At 46.0% G+C, this 27,463-nt stretch overlaps 1 protein-coding gene across 4 annotated transcripts in view; it reads right to left on the reverse strand.

The window, feature by feature from the left end:
- DNM3 (dynamin 3) overlaps positions 1-27,463 on the reverse strand; it is a 384,567-nt gene that overhangs the window by 302,842 nt on the left and 54,262 nt on the right. For all 4 annotated transcript variants that reach the window (XM_036272290.1, XM_036272289.1, XM_036272291.1 and 1 more), the window contains exon 2: positions 22,224-22,297. In XM_036272290.1, the coding sequence (XP_036128183.1) occupies positions 22,224-22,297 (74 nt within the window). The remainder of the gene's footprint in view (positions 1-22,223; positions 22,298-27,463) is intronic.

Consider the following 27,463-nt stretch of genomic DNA (forward strand, 5'->3'; position numbering starts at 1 on the left):
TATCTACAGCACTCTGCAATGTACTTGGAAAAGGTTGCCGCCTGTGGCCCCGGTTTGCACGGATATACACACGCATGTGTGCAAAGCACAGACATTTTCTCACACGTGCCCACTCTGATCAGTGCATTACGCTGTAATGGAATCCAGATTTTATAACTGGGAGCTACATCTCCCCTAAACCCCGTTTCATAGCAGCGAACCCTCCAGGGTTGTTGGGGCCACAGTAAAGCATGTATCACCTGTGGCCCAAGCACCATCTAACTGGTCAGTACGGTACGGCTTGGTAATGAGGACACATATATTTGCAACAGGAGTCTGAGCACATAAAAATAAAGATTTTATCTGGAATAAAAGAAAATTCTTGAGCATGATATTCACAGCTGATTTCATCACACTAAAATGCAAAGTTAACTTCCTCCGATAAGATGCCTTTGCTTCATAAATTGTAAAAAAGTACCCTGTGACTCAGACAAGAGTCAAGTCAACCATTTCTTCAAAACTTTTCAAAAAGGGTGATGGGGGAGAAAAACTAAAAATTGTTCCTTGTATGAATAAAACTCAATTAATAGAACAGGTCAATTAGTACAAATTCACAACATTGATCAGGTCTCCCTTAAGTGATTTTTGTTTTTAACCCCAAGGGATTCATATAAGAACATCCAGCCCTGAGCAAAGCCCACTGCATTACATGGTCTGTGTAAATGATGTTAACAGAAATGTACCCATAAAAAAATAAAGTTCTGATCTGAAACTCAGTACTATGGTTTTTCAACTCAATTTCCAGGTAAAATAATGCTTAGCTACAATAGTCACCAATTATCTCAATGGGAACTTAATTAGCAGAAACTCTCTCACAAAGACACCTCCTTTACACGGGGCTCAAACATGGAGGTAATTGATTACTTTTGCAAAAGAGATACAATGAGAGCAGTTGTTAAAAGGACAGTCAGTGAAAAATGTACGAGATAGCCATTGTTTTGCGTGAAAAACAAGCACCCTCATTTTAGAGCGTCCTGGAACATGAATCTGCCGCATGGACCACAGTGAGAAATGCAGTCTCCGTAACCGTAGATTAACTCCTCGGTCCTCCAGATGTCTGTCATCTTACTAAAAGATGATTTCAAAACATGCTCTGTTACTTGATAACCCCTTTGAGTTTCATAATGTTAGAACAGCGCATCCGAAATACCCCCGCCCTTCCCCTTTCGACCAGGAACCCTCTCTCACCGCGAAGGCCCGCGGCGTGTCCTGCACAGGTGCTGTGAGGACAGGGCACGGCCGTCTGCTGCCTCCACCCGAGTTGTCCCAGGCGCCGGGAACACAGGCCCAACAAACGTGCATCGCGTCACAGCGGGAGGGTGAAGGCATTTACCACCTAGTAAGCCCTTCGTTTTACAAGTAGTCAGAGGAACTCTAAGTAAATATAGGAACAGCTAATCTAGACAGCAGAAGTCTTAGTCTCGGAGAGGTTAAGGATGTCGCCGGAAGTCACCCAGCTAGAAGGTGGCGGTCCAGGATTTATTAAATCCGGACACTCTGGCCCCTGGAGACCATCGTGGACCATCCACACCAGGTGCTTCATGCTACGTCAAGCTCTCCCCCCTCGAGATTCCGACTTTCCACACCTCCTGTGTCCCCACGGGTCCTGCGCTCCACCCGCACGGAACCCACGCGGGCGGGTCTCCAGGTCTGGGGATCGCATGCGCTACCCTCGCGGCCATGGTCCACGGTCCATGGGGCTCTGGTCCCTTTCCACACGAAAATGTGCACATCTACACACGCCCAGAATCTCCCATGTACTTTCAGGTACTCACCGATGACTCAGCTCTGCCCCCCTCCTCACCGGAGTATGTGCTTAGACACTCGGGGCGCAGCCTCCTGCTCAGCAGACGCTCACGGAATGGTCGGCATCGTTACCACCCCATAGTCGGTGCCTCTCAGACTACTCCCTACAGGCCCACCCGAGCATGGTTCCCGCTGAGCACTGTCCCCGGTCACTGCACTGTGAGCAGTGCCTCTTCCTCCGGATGTCCCCGGGCCCCGTGGGCACACCCCTCGGGTGCCTTCACAGGCAGGAAGAACCTGAGTAGCGTGTTTAAGATCACTCCTGTGACAGGCGTTACGCCTTCCACAGCACAGTATCTGTCTGTTTACATGTCTTGTCTCCAGTGTTAGATGTACTGTCTCTGCTGCATCTTCGGTGTAATATTCCTTGGGGATTCAGGAATAATTAAAAGAATAAATGGGCGCATGAATGAATAATTCCAAATGAAAGGTGAACCACCATTCACTATTTTTCAAAGCCTCATGAGGCTTTGGACGTGTCTTACGGTATTTTAGAAAATCCAGTATATTTTCCCTTGTTCAGTATGAATCAACACGATGGAGCAAAATCTTTCTCTAAGCAGATCTCTCTTTTCGTTTTAATATGTTTTTATTGACTCTTAGAGAGAGAGAGGAAGGAAGAGGGAGAGATAAAAATATTGATGAGAGAGAAACATCGATCGGCTGCCTGCTGCACGCCCCCTACCGGGCATGTGCCCTGACTGGGACTCAAACCCATGACCTCCTGGCGCATGCTCAGTCCACTGAGCCACAGCAGCCGGGCTGCGCAGGTCTCTTCAGGACCCTTCCGTGAGACTTCCCCTCGCCTGGTCTAATCAGCGATAGACACTAGCTCGGCTAAGACGCTCGAGAGTATGTTACTGCTCTCTGGATTGCATTTTAGTGAGAAGTTTAATACCACAAAAATGCTATATTTTTCAGTCTCCCGAAACCTGTTCTGGCTTCTGTAATAAGGTTTTCGATGTCCTTGCTGAGCCAGCCTTCAATTACAGATTGTGCTGCTTAGGTTACAGGCTGAGACTGTTTTCCATCCTGTGAGATGAGACAGCCTTTCGATGGGGAGCCGAGTGTTCCGGCCATATAAAAATCTACTCCTCATTAGGAGCTCCAGGGGACACCAGGCGTCGACTGAAATTCACAGTCTTGAAGAACGTATCCCAGATGCAAAGAGAAGACAGACTCGTGAAAATGAAGCAAGAGATTTCAACACGACGTCATGGTGAATGACTGACCAAGGAAAGGTGAACCTCAGAGCTTTAGGTTTAGCAGGGAGGGGTCCTTTCGGCGGGGAGGGTCTGTGTAGGATCTATGGAAAGAGCTGGGTCTGAGTTAGCCAAGAGGAAAGAGAACATTAAAAACTACGAGCAAGTGATACCAAAACCGCCGAAGTGGGAGAGCCAAAGGGAATTGGGGGTAAACAGGCTGGGCAAATAACAAGCGTCCAGTGAAAACTACGTTTGTGGAGTGAGTGGGAGAAGGCACAAAGCATCTGTGGAGGGTCAGAGACACAGTGCACCCTGTGGGCACATGTCACGGGAGATGCTGCACATACAGCGTCTGTCCCTTCCACGCACAGCATATGACAAAGGTAGGCTACTGTGACAATCACTACTACTTCTTAAATGATCCATATAAAGGTAATGGCTGAATTCTGATAACAACAATGCTTCTTTGCTAATATCCTCAAAGAAGAAATTAAAGAATGAATTAAGTGATAAACCCTGACTGGTGAAAAGTTAGAGGATATGAGAGCTGTACGTACAACACCACGTGTGTGTGTGTGTGTGTGTGTGTGTGTGTGTAAAATCGTGCTCTATGGTCTACTAGTAAGTTCAACTATAACCCATCTTGGCCTAAAGAGCTGACCGTGGAATGCAGTACCTGTATTCTACACAAAAAATCACATGCACCCCAAAAATAATTTGAAAGGTAAATGTATATCTTCCCAAAAATCTTCTCACTTATCACATTTAAGATAGAGTTTGAATCCAAATTTTATTTTGTGCACATACTCGTAGGACATATCTGGTGTATAAGTTAGGATATAAATTAACACACATTAACTCCTGTTAATACCCACAGTACCCTGGAAACCAGGTATTATTATCCCGGCTAAACTAACTTCTCTGTGCCTCAGTTTCCTCCTAAGTAAAGTCAGAATAATCACAATATCCCATAAAAGCTAACAAAATCGAGATTTAACAAAGACATTACCCTTACAATTTCTTTTTTTTTTTAATCCTCACCCGAGGACATTTTTGCATTTTTTGTTCAGACAGAGTGGGAGGGAGAGAGAGGAAGAGAGAGAGAGAGAAACATCGATGTGAAGGGACACATCGAGTGGTTGCCACCCGCACGACCAACCAGGGCCGGGGACAAACTGCAACCGAGGTACGTGCCCTTAGCGGGAACTGAACCCGGGTCTCTCCGGACCGCAGGCCGACGCTCTAACCGCTGAGCCAAACCGGCCAGGGCCTTACAATTTCTAATGTATGTGACTTCACTTTTGTTTCTCATTAATAACTCTGATCATGCTACTGGCTCTGATTCTAGCCCTATTCTTTTTAATTGATTTTTTAGAAAGAGAGGAAGGGAGGGAGAGAGAGATAGAAAATCCATGTGAGAGAGAAACATCAATTGACTGCCTCCTGCACGCCCCCTGCTGGGAACTGAGCCCGAAACCCAGGCACGTGCCTTGACAAGGATTCGAACCAGGACCTCTCAGCCCATGGGACAATGCTTAATCCACTGAGCCACACCAGCCAGGCTGATTCTAGCCCTACTAAAGCTTCTATGACTGGGCAATGGAAGATGGGACACTGGAAACTCAGGGATTTAATTCAAATAAAAATCACTCATTATCCTGGAAAAAAAATTTATTCCAAACCCTGGCTGGTTTGGCTCAGTGGTAAAGTGTGTACCCGCAGACCAAAGAGTTGTGGGTTCGATTCCGGTCAAGGGCACGTACCTCGGTTGCGGTCCGTCCTGGCCCTGATCGGGTCGTGCAGAAAGTAGCCAGTCCATGTGTTGTTCTCACATCGATGTTTCTCTCTCTCTTTCTCTCTCTTTCCCGCCCTCCCTCCCTCTCTATCTAAAGACAAATAAAAAAAAATATCCTTGCCCTGGCCGGTTTGGCTCAGCGGTTAGAGCGTCGGCCTGCGGTCCTGAGAGACCCGGGTTCGGTTCCCGCTAAGGGCGTGTACCTCAGTTGCAGTTAGTCCCCGGCCCTGATTGGTTGTGTGGGTGGCAGCCACTCGATGTGTCCATTTCACATCAATGTTTCTCTCTCTCTCTCTGTTCCTCTCTCTCCCTCCCACTCTACCTTCTACCTGAACAAAAAATGGAAAAATGTCCTCGGGTGAGGATTTAAAAAAAAATATCCTTAAGTGAGGATTTAAAAAAAATTATTCTGAGATATAGTGGACTTTTGTGCTCAGAGTGTCAGTCCGTCTACGCCATGGACATGGAAGTGGGGTGCAGAAGGACTAGGGGGGCCGAATGAGGAAAAGTGCCCATTTTGATCAGTTTCAGCATAAAGCCGAGGTTTTGCCCAGTCACAATTCTCAGAGCCACATAGACTCGAATAACTAGTGATTTTTGATACTTCCTTTGTAAAAATGTCTTGACTCCATTTCAGATCCTGCCCATCAACGCCAATCGACGGAAGCCTCATCTCTCACCCGGGCACCTTACGCCCCAAGTCGCCCTGTTGGATGTGTCCTCACCTGGTCGTCACAGCATCCTCTCAACACGGAAAGCAGACGAGCCCGACCCTGCTCCTAAACCTCTGAGGGTCCCCCACCGCCCTCAGCTCCTCACACCCCACCCCCGTGTCACGTTCACACAGACACTACCCCTCCAGCAACCGGGGTTTCTCCCTTCCAGGACTGTCCCACCGCCTTCCTGGGTTCTCCCAAACACAGACACCCCCACACACATTCACACACATGCATGTAAAAAGTACACGCACACACACCCCTTCACCGGGCCCGCTGACATCCAGCGTCAGCATCTCCCCAACAGAAAGCTTCCCTGTGATGCTGCCCAAGCCCCTCGCCCGGGCGGCCGGGCCTCTCTCCTTTACCCTCTTGCATTAGATAGATCGCTGAGGGCATCGCTGGGGGCGGGGGGAGCAGCTTTATCATGTCATTGGCCACACTGTGCTATTTAAGTCTCCGCCTCCCCTCTGGTCTGCGGGTTCCTACAGGACCAAGACTCTCTCCCTTCACCTCTGACCCGCCACATCGGCCACAGAGCCTGGAACACACAATGCACGCAGCATACTTCCGGGGCGGGGGGGTACCCTTGTTCTGTGTAACTAGGAAAGTCAGCACCTTATTTTAGAAAATTAGATTCTTCATGAAATAATCAGATGTATCATGTTTTATAAATGGAAATGTATCACATTGTCTAAAGTACAGGCTGGGCCTAGCTTCCACGCCATTACGTGGTTGGTTAACCAGCACGCCCAGGCAGACACACTTGAATGGTACTGCTCCCTGGCTAAGAGATAACCCCCAGCAACCCCCGATTCATAAGACAGGGAGAGCTAAGGGCCCGCCCATCTGGAACAAAGCCGAAGGTTGCTAATACATGGAAATGCTGCCCAAATAAGTACTTCCTTTTTTTTTTTTTTTTTTTGCATGCTGAGCCAGGTGTTTAAAAGAGAGACTATCCATGTAGGCTGTTCTAACAGAACTCCTCTAACTTTCAATGGTGGCGACATTGTATCTGCGCGCTAAATGCCCCTAATTAAGACAGGACTGCTCGGCCCCAGATCACTGCAATTCCCCTAATTCTCTGCTGGGAACGTATTTTTAGCTATCTCAGGGAAAATTGCATAATGTCGCCCCAGTTTTCTGAATTCTACTTATCCTACTTGAAATGTCGGAACAAGCAGACGGTTTTGTTAAAAATCATCCACCTTTGGTGGCCTTTCTCATCGGTGTGATTTCGAGTTTTCTGGATGCGTCCCGAGAGCTAATCCTCCCGGGTAGGAAGGAGCAAGCCTGCTCGTGGAGATGGAAGGCAAGCAGATATAAAATGCCACTGCCCCCAAAGCAACTGCATCCCAGTTGTGAGAATACTAAGCAGCAAAGTGATTTAAGACCATTAGGAGTAACAGCCACTCTGCTACCGTAAGAGGATTTCATTTTCCGCTTTTGTCACCAACGAATAACACTGGGCGCCCAGAAATCCAAGAAGGTTTAGACATGTGTGAGGGGGAACAAGGCCCTTCTGCTACTTCAGAAGGTCCCAGACCCTGATCTGACGAGCCCTGTCCCCACCCCTCGCCGTGACATAAGGTGGTAAGCCCATCACAACCACAGGGGAGGAACAGTAAGTCAGAAAAGAGAGTCAGGACCCCAAATTATCTCAACAGGCTGGAGGCATCAGTGAAATTTAACAAAAGAAATGTATTATCATAAAAAAAAAAAAAATGTAAAGTCCTGCTCTTAAATCAACAAGCACAAGGTCCAGGCAAAGTGCACAAGAAGAGTTGGCGGTCACAGTGGACTGCAACTCAGTATCGACCGATCATGAACTACCCCGGCCCCAAACCCAGGTGACCTGACTGTGCTGGTTGCTCGCCAGTGTCTGAAACACGAGCGGCAGCCATGCTCTGAGCCGTGCCGGCGGGTGGCGGGGATGCTCGGCAGGCACAGCTCTCCCGACACCGGAGAAATGGAAAAGGGTGACGTCCACGACAGTGAGGAAACCCAGGCCACGTCCACGCTTTCCTACAGAAACAAACGCAGAGGCTTCGCGGGGATTCGATAGGTTTACTCCGAAGGAACGTCTTCCCAAGCTGCACCTGTTGGCCTCCTTCCTGGAGTTAGCATTCCTCCAGGCAAATGTAAGACAAAGGAGGAAGTAAAGAGGTATTGTAAATAAAGATGAGGAACTGAGGCCTGGCCCTGGCCAGTTTGGCTCAGTGGTTAGAGTGTCAGCCCTCGGACCGGAGGGTCTTGGGTTCAATTCCCAGTCAAGGGCACGTACCTGGACTGCAAGTTCAAACTCCAGCCCCCGTCGGGGTTGTGCAGGAGGCAACCAATCGATGTGCCTCTCTCACATCAATGTTTCTCTCTCTCTCTCTCCCTCCCTTCTACACTCTCTAAAAATCAATGGAAAAATATCCTCCAGTGAGGATTAACCAAAAAAATAAATAAAAAATAATTGAGCCCTGGCTCAGTTGTTTGAGCATTGTCCAGTGTGCCGAAGGGTCACAGGTTCAATTCCAGGTCAAGGCACATGACCGGATTTCAGGTTCGATCCCCAGTTGGGATGTATACAGGAGGCAGCTGATTGGTGATTCTCTCTCTTTCTCCCCCTCTCTCTACCTCTCTTTCTAAAATCAATTTTTAAAAGAGTTCTTTTGGGGGGGAGGAGAAATATCTGTATCAAAAATAAACTAATAAAAACAATTAAAAAATAAAATATATTTGCCGTTAAAAAAACAAAAACAAAAAACCACCAGAATTGAGCATCGGGTACACTGTTTAAAGCGCAGGTAACTGGTATCATTGAAAGTGCAAGATAATTTGCCTAAACTTCCAGAACCAGAAATAATTATCACGACTGAAGGTGTAAATATGGCATTTAATTACAAGGGGGAAAATAGCAGCCAACTTTGTGATCCGTAGATAACCGCAAATACCACAGTCGGCATATGATGTTTGAAAGAAACGCATCTTCCAGGAGTAGGGGGCATAAATATAGATACCCGCATCTAACACAAACTGAAGAGACCTCTCGTAAACGGCAATTTTTATTGAGTGAGAATTTGAATGTTTTAAAGCTGTGAATTCCTTCCCTCCAAAAAGAACTATTATGTAAATGTCTACATGAATCAGCCATTTCTCACCAAAAGCCATAATGACTACCTCCCGGAGTGAGAGAATAAAACAAAGCAAAAAGGAAAGTGTTTTCCAGCAGTAAAATCAGTGCTATTAGTGATGACAGATGGAAATGACAGCCCCTTAAGAGAAAAGAATCATAATTTGAAAACATACAGATGTATCCCTTCTCCAGTTGTAGAAAGTCTTTTTTTTTTTCGGTTAATCCTCACCCAAGCATATTTTTCCATTGATTTTTAGATAGAGTGGAAGGGAGGAAGGGACAGAGAATCATCGATGTGAGAGAGACACACTGATTCATTGCCTCCCACATGACCCCAATCAGGGCCAGGGATCGAACCCGCAACTCAGATACACGCCCTTGACCAGGAATCAAACCTGTGACCCTTAGTCCACAGGCTGAGCCATATTAGCCAGGGCAGAGCCCTTAGCTTTCTAAGGCAGCAAAAAAGCAGCTAAGTTATTGGATGATTCATATTACAAAATAACTCTCTTCAAAATAGCCAGTGAATAAACTAGTCTCTCCATTTAAGTTCCATGTGCAAAATTTTGCGTCATTAGACTTCCATGGAAAACAAACCTCCACTGTATTTTCACCCACTGAAGTTGATACAGGGTTGGATCTCCCAAGTCCTCAAATTCAGCACTCACGGGGGATGGAGAGGGACCCACTCATTCATCAAGAGCATAAAAATAAAGGGCTAGCCCTGACCGGTTTGGCTCAGCGGTTAGAGTCTCGGCCTGTGGTCCAGAGAGACCCGGGTTCGGTTCCTGCTAAGGGCATGTACCTCGGTTGCAGTTTGTCCCCGGCCCTGGTTGGTCGTGCGGGTGGCAGCCACTCGATGTGTTCCTTTTACATCGATGTTTCTCTCTCTCTCTGGTCCTCTCTCTCCCTCCCACTCTACCTGAACAAAAAATGGAAAAATGTCCTCGGGTGAGGATAAAAAAAAAAAAAAATGAAGGGCTACCATTTTACAGGAGCTATACACGTAGGTGCTGGGCACAGAGTGTGGCCTCCGCCCCCAGGAAGCTCACTGATCACTAGGTAAGACGTCGGCTAAACACCCAGTTGCGGAGCAAAGGGATGGGTGTTCCTAGAGAAGTCTGTGCCAGGTGCTGTGGGGCAGAAGGAAAGGCACGAATACTTAGGGGAGGCGGGCATTGGAGAGGCTTGCGGGAGGGGTGGCTCTAAGCTGAAGCTCTTCCCGCAAGAGGACACACGTGCGCCGGGAAGAGAGGATGAAAGAAGGAATTCCAGACAGGGAAGAGCCTGAGAAAGGCCAGGCTCACTGCTGCCAAAATAGAAGGCCGACTGATGAACACAAGAGGAAATGAGACGGGGACGATGGAACCCAACTCTGAAGGATCCCAGGATAAATACGAACCCCTCAGCAGTGCTAAGTGATTGATTTATACTTCAGGTACAACGGTTGCCCACTGCCCTGGAGCTGCTTTGCTGCAAGACTTCTAGACGAGGTTCTGACAATGCTTTTAACCCACAGCATCACCCTGCTCGGAAATCCACAATGGCTTTCGGTCTTGAATCACAAAATTCCAAGCTCCCCGCTAGGTTTCCAGTGTTCTCGCTAACCTGGCCTCACCCTGGACCAACTCAGCCTCCTCATCCACGGGGAAGAGAGGTCTGCTCACTGTCTCCTCTATATCCCACCCTCAAGATTTAACTTTTGTCCAACCAGTATGGCTCAGTGGTTGAGCATCAACCCATGCACCAAGAGGTCGCCGGTTCGATTCCCAGTCAGGGCACATGCCCAGGTTGTGGGCCCCATCCCCAGTGGGGGGCATGCAGGAGGCGGCCAATTGATGTTCTCTCTCATTGATGTTTCTCTCTCTCTCTCTCCCCCCCTTCATCTCTTTCTAAAAATAAAGAAAAAAATATTAAAACATAAAAAAGATGTAACTTTCACTCTGCCTCTCCACCTACAAAGCCCCAGCCTGCCCTCAATTCATCCAAAGTACTTCAGCTCAGGGCCTGCACTGCACCTCATGTAACCCCCCAACCCGCCTGGATCTCCGCCCCTGGACTGCTCCGCAACCACCTGCTCATCACTGGACCGTCAGCTCCACCCGCGTCTCCCGGTACAGAAGCTACTTCTTTTATATCAACCTTGTGCCTCCAGGCCTTGCAAGTGCTGGGCCAACCGTGCCATGGTGTGGTTGGTGATGCATCGAGTAAACACACGGTTCTGGCTGGCATGCGGAGCAGAAAGCACATTTTCAATCTTTTGTAAAAGTATGGGAATCTTTTTTTAAAAAAATAACAATATATGGTGTCAGATGGGGACTAGATTTATCAGGGTGATCACTTTGTAAGTTATAGAAATGTCTAATCACAGAACTATACACCTGAAATTGATATTATATTGTACATCAACTGTCATTTAAGAATTTTAAAAAATATATTTTTAAAAAGTATGAAAATCTTGCTCCGGTCAGTTTGGCTCGGTGGTTGGAGTATCGGCCTGTGGACCAAAGAGTCACGGGTTCAATTCCAGTCAAGGGCTTCAGTTGCAGTTTGCTCCCCAGCCCTGGTCGGGGTCATGCAAGAGGCAACCAGTCGATGTGTCCCTCTCACATTGATGTTTCTCTCTCTCTCTCTCTCTCTCTCTCTCTCTCGCTTTCTCTCATGCTCCCACTCTGAGAATAATGGAAAAATATCCTTGGGTGAGGATATTGAAAAAAAAGAAGTATGGCCCTGGCCGGTTTGGCTCAGAGGTTAAAGCAATCAGCTTGTGGTCTGGAGAGACCCGGGTTCGGTTCCCGCTAAGGGCACGTACCTCGGTTGCAGTTTGTCCCCGGCCCTGGTTGGTTGTGCGGATGGCGACCATTCGATGTGTCCCTTTCACGTCGATGTTTCTCTCTCTCTCTCCCCCCCTCCCACTGTATCTGAACAAAATATCAAAAAATGTCCTCAGGTGAGGATAAAAAAAAAAAAAGAAGTATGAAAATCTTGATTCTTGCATACTAACCTTAGAGAACACCCGATTTTCAGTTGCTCTGATGGCCTCTGGAGTTAGGCATCGCCACACAGCCTGACAGTCGGGAGAGAAGAGCTCTTTCTGCGTGGAGGACGCACAGTCTGGTGATGGGGGACCGAGGCTTCGGGGAACCACTGCCCAGGGCTCAGGGCCAGGGTGGGACTGTACTTAGGACACCACATTCCAAGGAGAGAACTCAAGGCCAAACGTGCTCTGCTGGCCAAGGTCACAAGTCCGCACTACACTCACTTACAGAGCTTTGCTGCCCCTACAGGAACCTGGGTGTTCAGAAATGCATTCCTTCACAAATGAATTAAAACTCGGGCTCATGTGAACACATTTCAGGGACGGAAAGGCAAGTGGATGACAAAGGAGGCCTTCAGAATGCAAAGCAGTGCGAGTAAGATATTTCAAAGTTTGCTTTCTGTTTACTTTGCCAGCTGGTGATGGAGCAGCCCCGCGTCCTACACGCGTCAGAAGAGGCAGCGATGAGAGATTTGCAATGCTTTTCTGCCTTGAAATCAAAATGTGAGTTTTTTCAGAGTAGCCATCATGTTTTTTGTTGTTTTTCTTTCTTTATTGATTTGAGAGAGAGAGATGGAAACATCAGTGAGAGAGAACATCGACTGGCTGCCTCCTGCATGCCCCCCACTGGGGATTGGGCCCATAACCTGGGCATGTGCCCTGACCAGGAATCAAACCAGCGACCTCTTGGTGCATGGGATGATGCTCAACCACTGAGCCACACCAGCCAGGCACCATCATGTTTTAAGTAAAAGAACAGGATAGAACAGTAATCACCAGGATCATTCCAACCGATAAAGAACCGCCAAGTCGTCTTCTTTGAACAAAAGACTCCACAAATCTGAGTCCAGTAGAGTCTATAAGACCTTAGAGAGATTTAACCTTGAGACAATGCACATGTGATTAGTCACATCGTGTTTATTATCTAACAACTTTGGGAAACAGGGCAGAGAAATCAAAGCACATCCCCCTGCCACCCAGCCCCCAAATAAGCAACAGTCTCTGTGTCTGACTTGGCCACAAATTCAGAGCACCGGGCTAGAAGGACACACCATATTTCTAACAGCTTTACTTAGGGATAATTGATATACAGTTGTTTTAGTCACGGTTCTCCAGAGAAACAGAACCAGTAAGATACAGATAGATATATAGAAAGAGATTTACGAAGAGAGACAGGCTCACATGATCACGGAGGCCGCAAAGTCCCGCCTACAAGATTTCCTGAATGGATGGGAACCCCAGCTCCTCTGTGTCCTGGTGAGCACTGTGTGATGCGTCTTCTTTATTTCAGACATTCTAAAAGCTGTATAATGATATCTGCTTCTGGTTTTTGTTTGTCTGTTTGTTTTGTTTTTTAATCCTCAACCAAGGATGTTTTTTCCATCAATTTTCAGAGAGAATAGAAAAAAGGTAGGGAGTGGGGGCAGAGAGAGAGAAGCATCTATGTGAGAGAGACACATCAATTGGTTGCATCTTGAACCTGAGACCCTTTGGGGCACAGACCAATGCTCTAACCACTGAGCAAACCCGTCAGGGCTGTTCTTCTGGACTGAATTGGCATTTCCCTATTGACGAAGGATGTTGAGCATCTTTTCATGGCTATTCACCATCCCTCCCCCTGCCGACACTAGAAGCTCCACCCTGCACCCCCCCTCAGTGAACCATGGATCCTGGCCCCTGGAAGGAGAACCCACGTGTAACATTCTATCCACACGTCGAGCTGAGACTAGACTAGGCACTGATAGGACAAGGCGCTTCTATTCCGGGTACAGTTAGCAATATCTTACGATATTTAAAATATATTCTACAATTTCCCATACGAATATTTTACCAAAAAAAAGCAGCCATTTATTTCGTGAAATCAGTGAATTCTTGCAGTTTCCCCATAATTAACAAAAAATAAAATAATTTGTTTTGTTTAAGTAACTTGAACGCTTTTCTCTTCTAAAAAGAAAATTAGCATGATAGGACTATTCTCTTTAATATAAAACTGAGATAAAATCTAAGCGAGGTAGACATAGTTTCACTTCCTAACAAATGTGCCTAAACACATTATATAATTAAGGAAGTCGCATAATACTGCATTTGATCAGGACTCTTGAATGCCTGAAGACCAGGAAGTGGAACATTTTTCATAATTGAGTTGTAGTCGACAAATCCTGACCTTAATGCTTCCGCTCTGTGGGTTCCGCCCTAACTACAGGAGTCACACGGTGTTTGGGTCAGATTACCACTTAGGAACCCAGCTCCTTCCGGGAGCTCATCTGTGGACAGGGCTCCCCCAGAACCAGGAGCCTGGGGGCCGTTCCCCTCGACCCTGCTTCTTCCGTTACCTGTGTTATCAGTGAAGAGCTTGCCTTGCTCCTTCCCTCCAGAAGTGACCACATCAGTGCGAAGTCCCTGCAGATGTGAACTCGTGTATATAATACGGACATTTCCCCCTGGCACTGGGCATTGGACAGTCTATCACCGCGATTTGCAACCCCTTGACCTCATGGCACACATAAACCAATTCCTAAAATTCTGCAGCATACCAAAAAACATAGGTTTTGCTCATCTGACCAAAAAATAGGTATAATTTTGATTCGTTCACACTGGAGGGCTGTTGGCGTGCTGGCTGTTGTCATTTGTTTATTTGACACTCTAAGGGGAAAGAGGTCAGCGCCCCAGACTCAGGAGGCAGGCACTGCGTTAACATTCTTGCAGCACCCCAGTGGAGGATCACTGGGCCGTCACATTCCCCTTCCATTCCCGAACACCCAGAACTCTGATCATCAAAATGACAGTTTAACTTGGGCACCCGAATAAGGAAATGTCAGAATTCTTAACCCAGCTCAATCTGAAAACATCTCAGTATTAACTTCTCCTACTTTCCTTATCCATTATAAATTAGCACCTTGATTAAAAATTTAGTGAGACCACTTAAATTGTCAGGTCTGCCGTAATTTACCAGTGAAAGTTTGATTGTTTAATGCAGTCACATTTTTCCAAGTGTTTTCAAATACATTATTTCGCTTCTCTCAAATGTTGTACTTGTTTCATCAGCTGTCAAGCAGATTGACACGCTGTCTGTTCTCTACAAGTAGAATGTTTTAAAGACTAGAAATAATTTATGAATCACCCTGAACTTACTGTAGATGGAATTACCTTAACGTGTCAACCTTGGCTAGAAACGTAGCTGTAGCCACTTAGGTGGTGTGGTTTTAAGAGCTTAAAACTTCTATAATGTAAGGTTTCTCTATTTTTTTTTTTTTTTTTTTGCTGCTAAAATGCAAAGACTTTTAGGATAGTAACACTTTAAACTGTATCAGTTACTTCTATTTGAATGTAAGTGAATTTATCAGATGCTCCTAGAAGGCTTTAAGGTGCTAAGAGTATCCAAAAACGCAGGCACCTGGGAGAGATAAGCTAATATAAGGAGCACAAAGGAACACAGAGATAGCATGTTGACACACAAAAAAACCAAGTTCATTTCCTTAACTATTTTATTATTTTATCTTCGCTAAATCTTGAAATTCTACATAAACACCAAGTTATTGTTATTAACGTACCTAGAATTATTATTGATCAACTTTTGGAAGTAAAGTAAATGAGAGAGTTCCAGTATTTGCTGAGAAATCCCGATTTTTCTCAGGCTGTTGCCAGGAAATTTAAAACATTCAAACTACAAGTAATACTTTTTAAAATATCTAAGTCCAATTAGAAGCCTTGATGGACAGATAATGCCTACCCCTTTCCCCAACATACATACTCACAAAACCCACTCTAATAAATTAATCTAAAAACAGTATAGCATGCGTACATGTGTACACACACACACACACACACACACACACACACGTGCTATCGATTCCAACTCTTTTGAAGCTGAAGATAAGGCTAAAGGCATAAAGAGAAGAAATAAAACCTCAGCCCAAATGCAGCCCCTTGATCCACAGGAAGCACAAAATCCACGCCGCCAGCATCTCGATTCTGATAGAGACCATTCATGACAATAGTTGCACACCCCTCGCTGACCGGAAGAAACAGCTTTTCCTTGAGAAGAGAGAGGGTACTCGATAAACCTTGGAATAGTATTCTTTATGCATTTACTTTTATGAATACCCCAACGTAACGATCTCCATAGCATAGACACAAAACAATTTAAATTTTTATTTAAAAGGCTAGCAACAATGCAGACGACATCTCAAGATTATGCCTCTTATATGTCAAATAGACCTGCATTATATTTAAGTATGCTGATGTTTATTCTGAATCCCACAACGATCCTTGGTCCACGAAAAGCCTACGCAGAGTCTGACATCGACAACAGTGGACATGGACATAGCAAAACAAAATGTTAAAATAATACAGTGATGAAGAGTTAGATATAACACGTAAAAGGTCAAGAAAAAGGGGCTTTGATGAAGAATAAAAGGAACGGGGGCACATGGGTATTTAAAATGAACATCGCAATTAACATGCCTTAGATTTCAGACCCTCCAAAGGACAGAGACTCTCAAATTGCTTTTGACAGGTGGTTGGTAAAGCGCGTTACTTGTACCGTATTGCATGACCCCAAATTCCTATCTGGCAGGACAGTAAACACTGAGGTTCAGTGCGAGAGGCAATTCCATCGGGTCTGCTACTTACACAGAGGTTTGAAAGACGAGGTCTCTTTAAGTATCAGACAAAGTAAGAGTAACAAGAAGACAACTGACGAAACATCGTCTGCAGGACACAAGGTGGCAGCTTCTCTGTCATGTGGCACACTGTGGGCATTCAAAGTCTGTTGAATGAGTGAATGAATGGATGGATGGATGGATGGATGGATGGATGGATGCCAAAACATGAGGATACACTTTGTATTACCCAACAAATACACTTTGGGAAAACAATGAGGGGAAATTCCGCCAGGCTTGCAGGAGATTATTAAACTAACACAACCACTTGAAACGTATTTAACGAGAATTTAGTTCCCTTTGTAAAATAAACACCCTCCAGTTAATACAAGACCATCTGTTCGAATGCTGTTCAGACAAGAGAAAAACCAGTTTCTTGCACGTGTAGGGGTAGCGGTCAACAGACAAGAGAGCCCACCCTCGAGCGCATGCTGACACCGATGTTTGGGGAGAACTAGAAGCGGCGGGAAAGTTAGCGCAGGCCCCACAGAGGAGGAGAAGGCAGAGCAGACACATCCCAGCCTACTCGACTCATCCAGCACCTGGGATCTACCATTTCTGTTGTTAGAAGCCCAGGAGGAAAGGATGAGAGCGAAAGGGTAGGTAAGTAACTGTTCGTCGGCCACAGCCACTGGCGTGCCGTGAAACAGCAGGAAATAGAGACAAGTCGAATGTCTGAGTTCTGCAAATCGTTGAAGAGCAGTGACCTGAAAACACAAACCAGACTTGAAGTAGGTCTGCATAAAAGTCTCAGATAGCACAAAATACCTTTTTCCTCTCGGAAACAAGTTTTATGAGAATCCTGAAAGAAAACCAGTTTGACCTCTCAAAGGAAGAGGTTATAAATGGGGAACTATTTGGACAAAGTCTCACCTTAATACATGTACACAGCCTTTACATCTCTCTCCATTTCTCAAGAATGTTGTTCCTGCTAGGACCTTCGGAAGTTCGGTTGTTTATTACATTGTATCCAATTCAAGGACTATTAACCCAACGCATCCCCCAGAGAGACGGGTCCCACCTGCGCCAGTGAGCCTCAGACTTCTGGGAAAACCTAACAACCCATTGTCTAACTCCCCCACCAATCTATTCTAATGCATTTCTTGCTAGTTACATTTTCCCAAATTAAAATTACATGCTTGATAACTCTGTGACAGTCCGTGGGGTCGGTGGGAATCCCGGGAATCTACCGGACGCCGAGGAGGAGGACCCCAGCTCCGAGAGATGAGTGGCTATGCACTTGCTGCTTCAGAGATTTCACCTGAATGCTTGGTACTCGGCCTGGGTACCAAGCCGGTTATGTCACAACAAAACTGGGTGCTCCTGGAATCTCAGCCTCTGACCGTCTATGGAGATCCTCTGAGACACATGCGCACCACCTTAACCTTACGCAATGTTATATGTTAATTACATCTAAATAAAAAGTTGTATCTCAGGCTCTGAAATGCCGGGGCCAGAGGTGCTGGGGCCTGAGCAGACGCCGGCAGCCTGGGGAGAGCACACAGCAGCCTCGGATCTGCCCCGACGGCCAAAGCGCAGGGCACAGACCCGCCTGGCGCCTCCCTGAGCAAACGCAGAGGCCGTTTTTCTAAATGATGGGTGATTTCTCACCAAAAGGAGCCTATTAAGAAGAAGAAGAAAAGGAACCTAGAAAAAGGAAACAACACCGAGAGAATCAGATGACACGGTCATGAGTGCTTCCCACAGGGTGACGCAAACACCAGAGACTCCCGAACGCGACTCGGCTGTCATTCTTTATGGTGCAGCCACCGGGCCTACCTCCCTGAGCTACAGCGGGGGGCGCCCTGGAATCTTCTGACCATAAAAATGTCGAAATAACCCAACCCCAGGGACTCAGCTAGGAATCCACACTCAGCACGTGGCCCCACCCTGCGGAGGGAGAGACCCAGGTGCGGGCAGGGACCGGAACAAGGGCAAAGCCGTCGTTAAGAAAGAATGTTTTCAGAATCACATTTGTTTTCACCCTGAGGTTAATGTGTGACGATGGAAAGAAAAGAAACAGCGAGTCCTCTGCAAAAACATTCTCTCATACTAACACATCCATGTTCATTAACTTCAGATTTTTAATGTGGCACAAAATGAGATCCGTCATTTTGAACTATTTCCAATGTTGTTATTCGAAATAAGACTCGAATGCCTTCACGCACGTGTCTCACGCACGACAGCAGAAAGCGAGTCCTGGTCATTGTACATCAATCAGGGTTTTAAGTCCGACGAAATTGACAACCATCTTTAAAATATCTCCCCCGTGAAGGGTGACGTTCTTCTCTAGAAATGCCCTATCACAGGAGGGAGCCAGCTCCTCAAAGACCCTTCGCCCAGGTCCCCCCGACTCACGAGGCCCTTCACGCTGACCTGAGTGGGCATGGAGCCGGGTCTGCAGCCCGGGGCTCAGAACCTGCTGAGTCTCCACACACAAGCCCCAGGGCTACTCACCCCTGTGGCCTGAACCCCGTGTCTCCGCCTCAGCCTCAGCTATCTGGGCCTCAAGACTGAGCATCTTTGTTAACATGGTCATTTGCAGCAACTCCAACCAAGGACCCAAAATACGGAAGAGTAACAGTTCTCCAATAAGTGAAAAGTCACAGGAAATTGGTAAAACACGGACACGTGTTACATTGTGCAGTGAATGCCATTCGAATGCAGGAAATCAAGTTTTGATGAAATAATCACATATCTGACGTGCATGAAAGGAGGAAGCCGCAAAGAAGTCTTTCACAAAGAGCACTTCTGTAATTTGAACAATTACCTTCAATTTACCCACTTTGTAAGTTCTGATTTTTAGTATCTTCATTTCTTACACAAATGTCACTGAAATAGAGGAGGGGGGGCAATACAATAGCATTTGGAGAACTATTTTAACACAGTCAAGTTCTCCAGGAGACAAAACATTTGTCCTTACCTTACTTTTGTAAGTCCCTAATAGCACCTTTTTTTTTTTTTTTTTTGGTGAGAGAGAAAGGAAGGGAGAGGGAAAGAGAAAGATTGATGTGAGAGCGGAATATTGATGGGCTTCCTCCTGCACGCCCCCTACTGGGGATCAAGCAACAACCCAGAAATGTGCCCTGACCGGGAATTGAACCAGCAACCTTTTGGTGTATGGGACGACACCCAAACACCTGAGCCACATCAACCAGGGCCTTAACGGTAACTTTTGTTTAAAGATTTTTTTTTCCTTTATTGATTTTTAGAAAGAGAAACATCAATGAGGGAGAACATCGATTGGCTGCTTCCTGCACGCCCCCCAGTGGGGATCAGGCCCACAACCTCGGCATGTGCCCTGACCGGGAATCGAACCGGTGACCTCTTGGTGCCTGGGTCAACGCTCAACCACTGATCCACACCAGCCGGACTTAACAGTAACTTTTAATGCAGAGAGGGACTTGGATTCTGATGTCTTAAAAAACCACCTCTCTGCCCTCACTCCACCTCCAGACCTCCTGGGCTCCTTGTTCAACTTCAAACACACGGCAGCCCGGGTCCAAGAACCCTCGCACATCCCTCTGCCTACACAATAGCACCGCTTGGACGCTCACTCTCTCCATCGCCCAGTGTTCTGTGTGTTTGCTTTGCTATTCATTTTGCTTGTGGTTGGCTTCACCCAACAAGAATGTCAGCTCCGTGATGACAGGGATACTTGCCTGGTACACGGGAGTCACTCAATAAACTGGTTTAAGTGAATGGATTAATGGCGAGATAGTAGTATTTATGGAACTGACTCCAGCGAGTTGCTCAAGGCACAAGTATCCGTGACATGGGTCTCAGCCTGTTTCCTTCGGCCGTTTCGTTAGCCTCCCATCAGCCCAAGCCCACAGTCATGCACGGGCTGGTTCACTTAGGGTGAAGTAGTGAGCCTGCTTCTCAGAGTGCTACAATACAAACGCCCCACTTGGGGTTCCTGAATTGTCGTGGGGAACTCAAGTTCTCCGTGAAGAAAGACTTTCTCATCCACTCTGCGTCAAGAGAGAGGTGGGGAGGAGGAGGATGATTAATGGAAAGAATGAAAAAAGAGACAAGACTGGGAGACTGTGGACAAAGGGTATTAGGGAGAAGCCTGTGACGTACCTTCTGAAAGGACTTCAATGTGTAAGAGAAATGTTCCCTTAATCCTCACCAACAAATCCCCCTTGCAAAGGAGATTCTTAAGATTCTGCTCTAGAAGTCTTTTCTCCACAATCTCAGGATTCGCATGGAAAGTATTCGCTGAATAAATTGAGAAATGCAGATGAAATGACTATGGAACTAAAATACCCAAGAGAATCAATTAAAAATATTTTAATCTGTCTTATGTAGTGTAAGATGGTCAATTAGAGATTTGAAAGTAAAAAGAACAGCTTTTGTACATATCAGCAACGAGGAATTAGAAAATAGGATGAGTGTGGGAGAATCCTACTCAAATCACCAGAACAACAAAAAATAAATATGAATATGCTAACCAGAGATGCATGGGCACTGCATCAAAGACCATCTAGGCTTTTACAGAGAAGATCTGAGCCAATGAAAGGGTAGAGCGTGGCCCCAGGACTGGGAAACGAATATTTTAAAGATATCAATTCTTCCGTAATGAATCTATAGATTAAAAACAATCCTAGTGGCAATAGTTTTGTCTTTACCAAATTATTCTAAACTTTGCTACACAAATAGGAAAGAATCCCTAAATAAAAGCAAGTCATGGGGGGAGGACAATAACCCTCAAAGCTAGATATTAAAGCAAATTATAAACCTGCGAAAGTAAAACTGGGGTATTGATGCAATGAAAGCAGAGAAGACACTCAGAAAAAGACTTTGATAGAAATGGAATAGGAGATAAAGGAGACTAGGAAAACATTATCTCAGCATACGTGAAAATTAATGTCAGATGAATAAAGACCTACATGCTAAAAAATAAAAAAGTATAAAAAGGAAAAAAAAAAGTGCTGAATATTTTCTTTTTGTTAAACGTACAAAGATGGTTTTACAACCATAAGGATTAAAACCTCTATACAAGAAAATGTTGTAACCAGAATACAAATCACCCAAAGGGCGGGGGCTTTGTCCTGGTCACAGCTGTATCTCCAGACGTTAAGACAATGGCTACTTCTAGCCACCTTGCAAGAGAAGAAATACAAACACCAAATAAACACACAGAAATGTCAACCTCACTAGTTGCTAAGAAATAAAAATGAAAACAAAATTACCACTGTGTACTGTTTCAATTTTTTCTTTCGAGAGAAAAACATTGATTTGTTGTTCCACTTATTGATGCATTCATCAGTTGATTCTTGTGTGTGCCCTGACCGGGGATGGAACCCGAAATCTTGGCATTCCGGGACGAAGTTCTTACCTACTGAGCTACCTGGCCAGGGCACTGCTACCATTAAGAGGGGCAAACGGATAGCACATATGATACAGATATGGATGTAAATACAGATACAGACACACATACACATGCATACAAATATTAGATAGATGTTGAATTGCTACTTTTTAAAAAGCTCGCCAACCCCCTCCCCCAACACAGGCACAGAGGAAAGAACTATACCAGAGAGGTATTAGTGGTTATGCTGTACCACACAGTTACATAGACTAATTAATTACAATGATAAAATACTATTTTCTAGACATAATTACAATAAAATATTGTTTTCTAGGTGTTTAAAAATCTACATGCACGTGAGCCTTCTCCCTTTCACGTAACCAGAGGACTTCAGAGAACAGTAAAGGAGGGGCATCTGGAGAGAAAGGCAGGAGCTCCCCACAGCGAGTGATCACAACCCAGCACCCCGGAGGCGCCGGGCACGGGCGATGCTGTCCGTGTGGTCAGCATCCTCATTCCTCACCTGCTTTGGAAGTAACAAGCTGTAGTACAAGAGGCCGTCTCGTCACGATGCCTGACCCTCGAGGGAGAAAGTCCCTACAAAAGAGAAGAGATAATAAAGGCATTAAGGAATTTTGATGACTAAAAATTTATCAGTCAATTTCCAGAATCATTCTCCTAATTCCCCACTTTTCAATGTATCACATGTCCAAAGAATGTGAGAACCATCTTATAAAAGATCATTTGCACCCAGCCGGTGTGGTTCAGTTGGTTTGAGGGGCGTCCCATGCGCCCAGAGGATGCTGGTTCGATTCCTGGTCAAAGCACATGCTCAGACTGCAGGCTTGATCCCCAGTAGGGGGTGTACAGGAGGCAGCCAATTGATGTTCTTCTCTCATTGATGTTTCTATCTCTTGCTCTCTCTCCCTTCCTCTCTATCTAAAATCAATTAAAAAAAACATATTTAAAATTATTTTTTAAAAAGAGAAGCATTTGCAAAATTAAAAATAAATAAATAAAGGGGTGGGCCCCTTATATTGCATATTGATCCCTGTGTTTTATCCCAATGACCTTGCTGGAGTACATCACTCATTTATATAGCTGGAGGTCATCAAAGTTTGCATTAAATTATTGTATACTGTTAATTAATTTGTATTGTCAGAGGGTTAGCATTAACAAAAACATTTGATGCAGAAATTAATCCTTAAACTTTTTCTTTAATCCTCATCCGAGGATATGTTTATTGATTTTAGAGAGAGAGGAAGGGAGGGAGAGAGAGAAACACGGACAAGTTGCCTTCTATATGCAGCCTAACCAGGGATCAAACCAGCAACCTCGGTATGTGCCCTCACCAGGAATCAAACACAACACCTTTTGGTGTATTGGATGACGCTCCAACTAACTGAGCCATCCGGCCAGGGCGATCCTTACATTTTTTATAATTAAAAAATTCAGTACTCCAACCGAAATCAAGATCAATATTAGTACCATCAAATACTGACCACTACTAAAGGTACATTAGATTATATCATTGTATCTTCTAAATATCCTGAATTTTTTCTCCATATAAAATGTGAGATCATGTGGAGACAAATATTGTGTATATAGAAATTAATAAATATATATATATGTTGCAATGTGAGTTTTGTTTGCTCTCAGTCCTGATAAACGGGAGTGTTTAATAATGAAGATCGTGTGTAAATGGCCCGTTAATGTACACTAGACCAATAAAACTGCAGCAAAGAAGGTCTTATATAATCACATCTGCAGAACCACATAAATCATGCTGATTCTTCAATGTCAAAGAAGAATTCGGAAACGCCTAGAACACAATTTTTAAACACATTTAGAATGCCTCCCGACTTTGAGAAAAACCATCATTTTAAAAACCACAGAACTCTATTCAAAATACATCTCTGGCTCAATGCGAGCGTTTCTCGGGAAGGGTCCCCCGGACCCCCCGAAAGTGTTATAACCGCACGTGCCCCCACCCAGCCTGCAGCCAGAGCTTCCGGAACGTTCAGGGAGGCTGTGCGGCCCCTGCACCCTTCCACCAGCTCCGGGGGACTCGCACGCTGGCCTGGGTTGAGGAGCCCCGGCCTCGAGTGGGCATGTTTCCAGGGGTTCGGGGGGCGATGATGACAGGGGCGCACTGGGCGTTCGGCAGGAACCTGGCAGAACCGGGAGCGGCAGCACAGACGGGCGCCGGTGAACCGCCGTCGGCGAGGCAGGTCGCGGCCGGTGAGAGGGCTGCAGGGCCCTTCGCTGCGCTGACTTCAGCACGGAGGGTCGCAGAGATAAAACTCCACGACTTCCCTGCCACAGTCCTCCCGCTGACACAGGGAATGACACAGAACCGCCTCCCTACCGAGTTAGTGACTCACTCCACGCCAAGGCTCAGTTCACTGAGAACCTCCCTGTTCGTGACCACAATAGAGAACCGAGAAGCTACAGACTTGTTCTTGCTCTTTAAGAAATGCCGCCTGAAATAAAGACTATTTATTCACCGAAAAGAAAGCACTACGGCGCTGAGAAGTGCGAGGCAGAGGCCGCGTGCCCTGCAGCAGGCTGGCGCCGGGCTGGAATCTGGGGGACAGGAGGGCCTCTCATGGTCCAGCCTTAACCAACAGGGCAGGAGAACGGTGCTGCCGGCGGGAGGGGGGCTGGTGCTCTCCTTCCCAACATGTCTGAATGCACGTAACTGAAGACCCGATCATTTCTCCGAGAACCACGTCGGAGTGTTTGCCAGTGTGGGTGGTTTCAGTAACCATTGAAATGTAATTACATTAGACAGAGCATCTCTTCTGTGCCTGCAACCAAAAAGGAAGACATTAATTTGATAATCAAATAGAGGAAGGAAGGAAGGAAGGAAGGGAGGGAGGGAGGAGAGAGAGAGAGAGAGAGAGAGAGAGAGAGAGAGAGAGAACACTCCAGAAAAATGAGCTGAGGGCATCTGTTTGAGCTATTAAGACCTTGGGTGAGGTTTCAGGTTGTAGAGATGTCAACGAGAAATGCACGTCTTAATGCTGTTTAATGAATCAATAAAATGTTTTCGTTTTTTAAAAAGGTAGGGTAGAGAAGAAGGAAGGAAGAAGAGGGGGGCGGAGGTTACTTAATACCTTTGTGCTAGGATCTGTTTCAACTCATGCTTATGACCGTATATTTAAAATCCCTTTGAATATCATGAAAGCAAACCAGAATGTATGAAACATTTATTTGTTTGTTTGTTTTGGTTAATTCTCACCAGAGGATATTTTTTCTATTAATTTTTAGAGAGAGTGAAGGGAGGGGAGAGGGAAAAGCGAGAAACATCATTGATGTGAGAGACATACATCCATTGGTTGCCTCTGCACTCACCTGGACCAGGGCCAGGGATCAAACCTGGAACCCAGGTGCATGCCCGTGACCAGGAATCAAAACCAAGATCCAGTACACAGGCCGAAGCTCTAATCACTGGGCAAACTGGCCAGGGCTGCATCAAAAATTTTAAATAGCAAATAACTATCATGTGTTTGGCTGAAAAGAAAGTCCACAGATGCATCTAATTGTGTACTTTTTTTTTTTTAACCTCACCCGAGGACATTTTTGCATTTATTTTCAGATAGAGTGAGAGGGAGAGAGGGAGACAGGGAGAGAGAGAGAAACATCGATATGAGAGGGACACCCCACACGACCCCCACGGGGGCCGGGGACAAACTGCAACCGAGGTACATGCCCTTAGCGGGAACCGAACCCGGGTCTCTCTGGTCTGCTGGCCGATGCTCTAACCGCTGAGCCAAACCGGCCAGGGCTAATTGTTTACTTTTTTATTCAGCAAACAGAACATTGCAGTCGGAGAAATAAACAGACTCAGCTATCCAGGCCCCCTCTTACTAATTCACACTCATTGGCCCCCTTCATGGCTCCATTAGTCCTGCCAAAGTCCAAAGATTTGGTAACCAAACCTTGCTGACCGGAGGTCTCCCCTGACTTCGCAGGACAGTAGGGGGGGTTTCTCGCCCCTGCAGAGAGCGGCTGACCTGGCATCCAGGAAGCACTGGTCGTGCTGAGAGCTCAGCAGCAGCAGCTTGGAAACCATATGCCCCGCACACTCCTGCAGGGAAGCCAAGGGGCGAGCCGGCCAGTGACACACAGGGAACCTGGCCTTGAGTCGCAGCCCTACCAGTGAGTGGGCAAGACTCTCTCCGAACCGCAGTTTCTTTTACTACTAAACTGAGATGATCCTGTGGCTCAAAGGAAATGCACCATATGGCAACTTTTCAAACACCCACGTACCAGAGGAAAAAACAGTCCTGTTACTATGTCCTGTACTGCTACAATATAGCCACAGTGTATTTCCCCTGATAGTGTAGCCTTCTCTTATCTACAAGACAAACGAACAAAACCATACAGCATTTTAACATTTCATGAACGGAGTTTGGAGGTGAGGGGCCTCGGCCCCCACCGGAACCATCCCCTTGCTGTTGGCTGGTTGCACTGGTTGGGAAAGCTCAGTGCTCATTCCTGCCCCATCGACAGGGAGTCGAGGCCTGACACAGACAACCATGAATAATTCAGTTGGCACTGAGTGCCATCGTCCATTTGAAATGCATTATGTTCTGTGCAAAGGTGGCTGGTTTTCTCCCATAAGTACACCTTCTGGGAAAATTACTTTGCTGAATTATTGCAGGGGAAAAAAAATCATGACTGTGCCTTTAGTACTACTTTGGATTTAAACTGTACATATATTTGTTTATGGTCTAATACATATGTACAAAAAGAAAATTTGCATGCCGTTTTCCTCCAGCAAGGACCTTTGCGGGAAGAAGAGAACAGTAATCAGAAGACGGACCGTGAGTACGGGGACTCCGTGCTGTCGCCCGAATGCCTTATTTATGAGCGGAGTGCTTTTCATTCTAGGCCGCAGAGCAGCTACAATGCAAGTGCTTTTCTTCTCTCTCAATCCACCTCAAAAATAGCATCATTCTGCACAGTCTTTACAGCTGAGCTTCAGGCAATAAGTCACATTTCTTCATAGTTTCCTGACTCGGGCATGCAAAGCAGAGAACAATTCCCGTGCTTTGGTCTAAGAACCATCATGATGATATTTCTTATTTCTTATTGGTTCTTCCAGAGACTTGGTTACCAAGAAATAGTATGGCTCCGCCTGGAACTGATTGGCCTGTGGAAGCCTAAAACAGGAGAGGCCCTACTGCATCGACAAAGCTAAAAAGGAGTGTCCCTCCCTTAGTGCAACTAAATAACCACAGGGATGTTTTTCTTCATATAGACATAAATATCACTAACCAGATGATCTCAACAAATAAATGTTTAACATCTTCCCTTGACTAAACACGAGAGCCATAAACCATATACTCTGGAAGTTACTTCATGTAGCGGATTCTTTCAAAAATAAAGAAGCTTCGCCCTGGCCGGTTTGGCTCAGCAGTTGGAGCGTCGGCCTGCGGTACAGAGAGACCCAGGTTCGGTTCCCACTAAGGGCACGTACCTCGGTTGTGGTTTGTCCCCGGCCCTGGTTGGTCGTGCGGGTGGCAGCCACTCGATGTGTCCCTTCACATCGATGTTTCTCTCTCTCTCTCTCCCTCTCTCTCCCTCCCGCTCCATCTGAACAAAAAATGGAAAAATGTCCTCGGGTGAGGATAAAAAAACAAAAATAAAGAAGCTTCGTCTTGCAGGAGAACGACATTCCAATGCGCACACTAAGCATGACAGGTGCACGGGGTAAGCCCCTGGAGTAGGGACACAGTGTGGAGCGTTCTCTCT

This window comes from Molossus molossus, unplaced genomic scaffold (genome assembly GCF_014108415.1).
Source record: "Molossus molossus isolate mMolMol1 unplaced genomic scaffold, mMolMol1.p scaffold_m16_p_20, whole genome shotgun sequence".
In the NCBI taxonomy this organism is placed as follows: domain Eukaryota; kingdom Metazoa; phylum Chordata; class Mammalia; order Chiroptera; family Molossidae; genus Molossus; species Molossus molossus.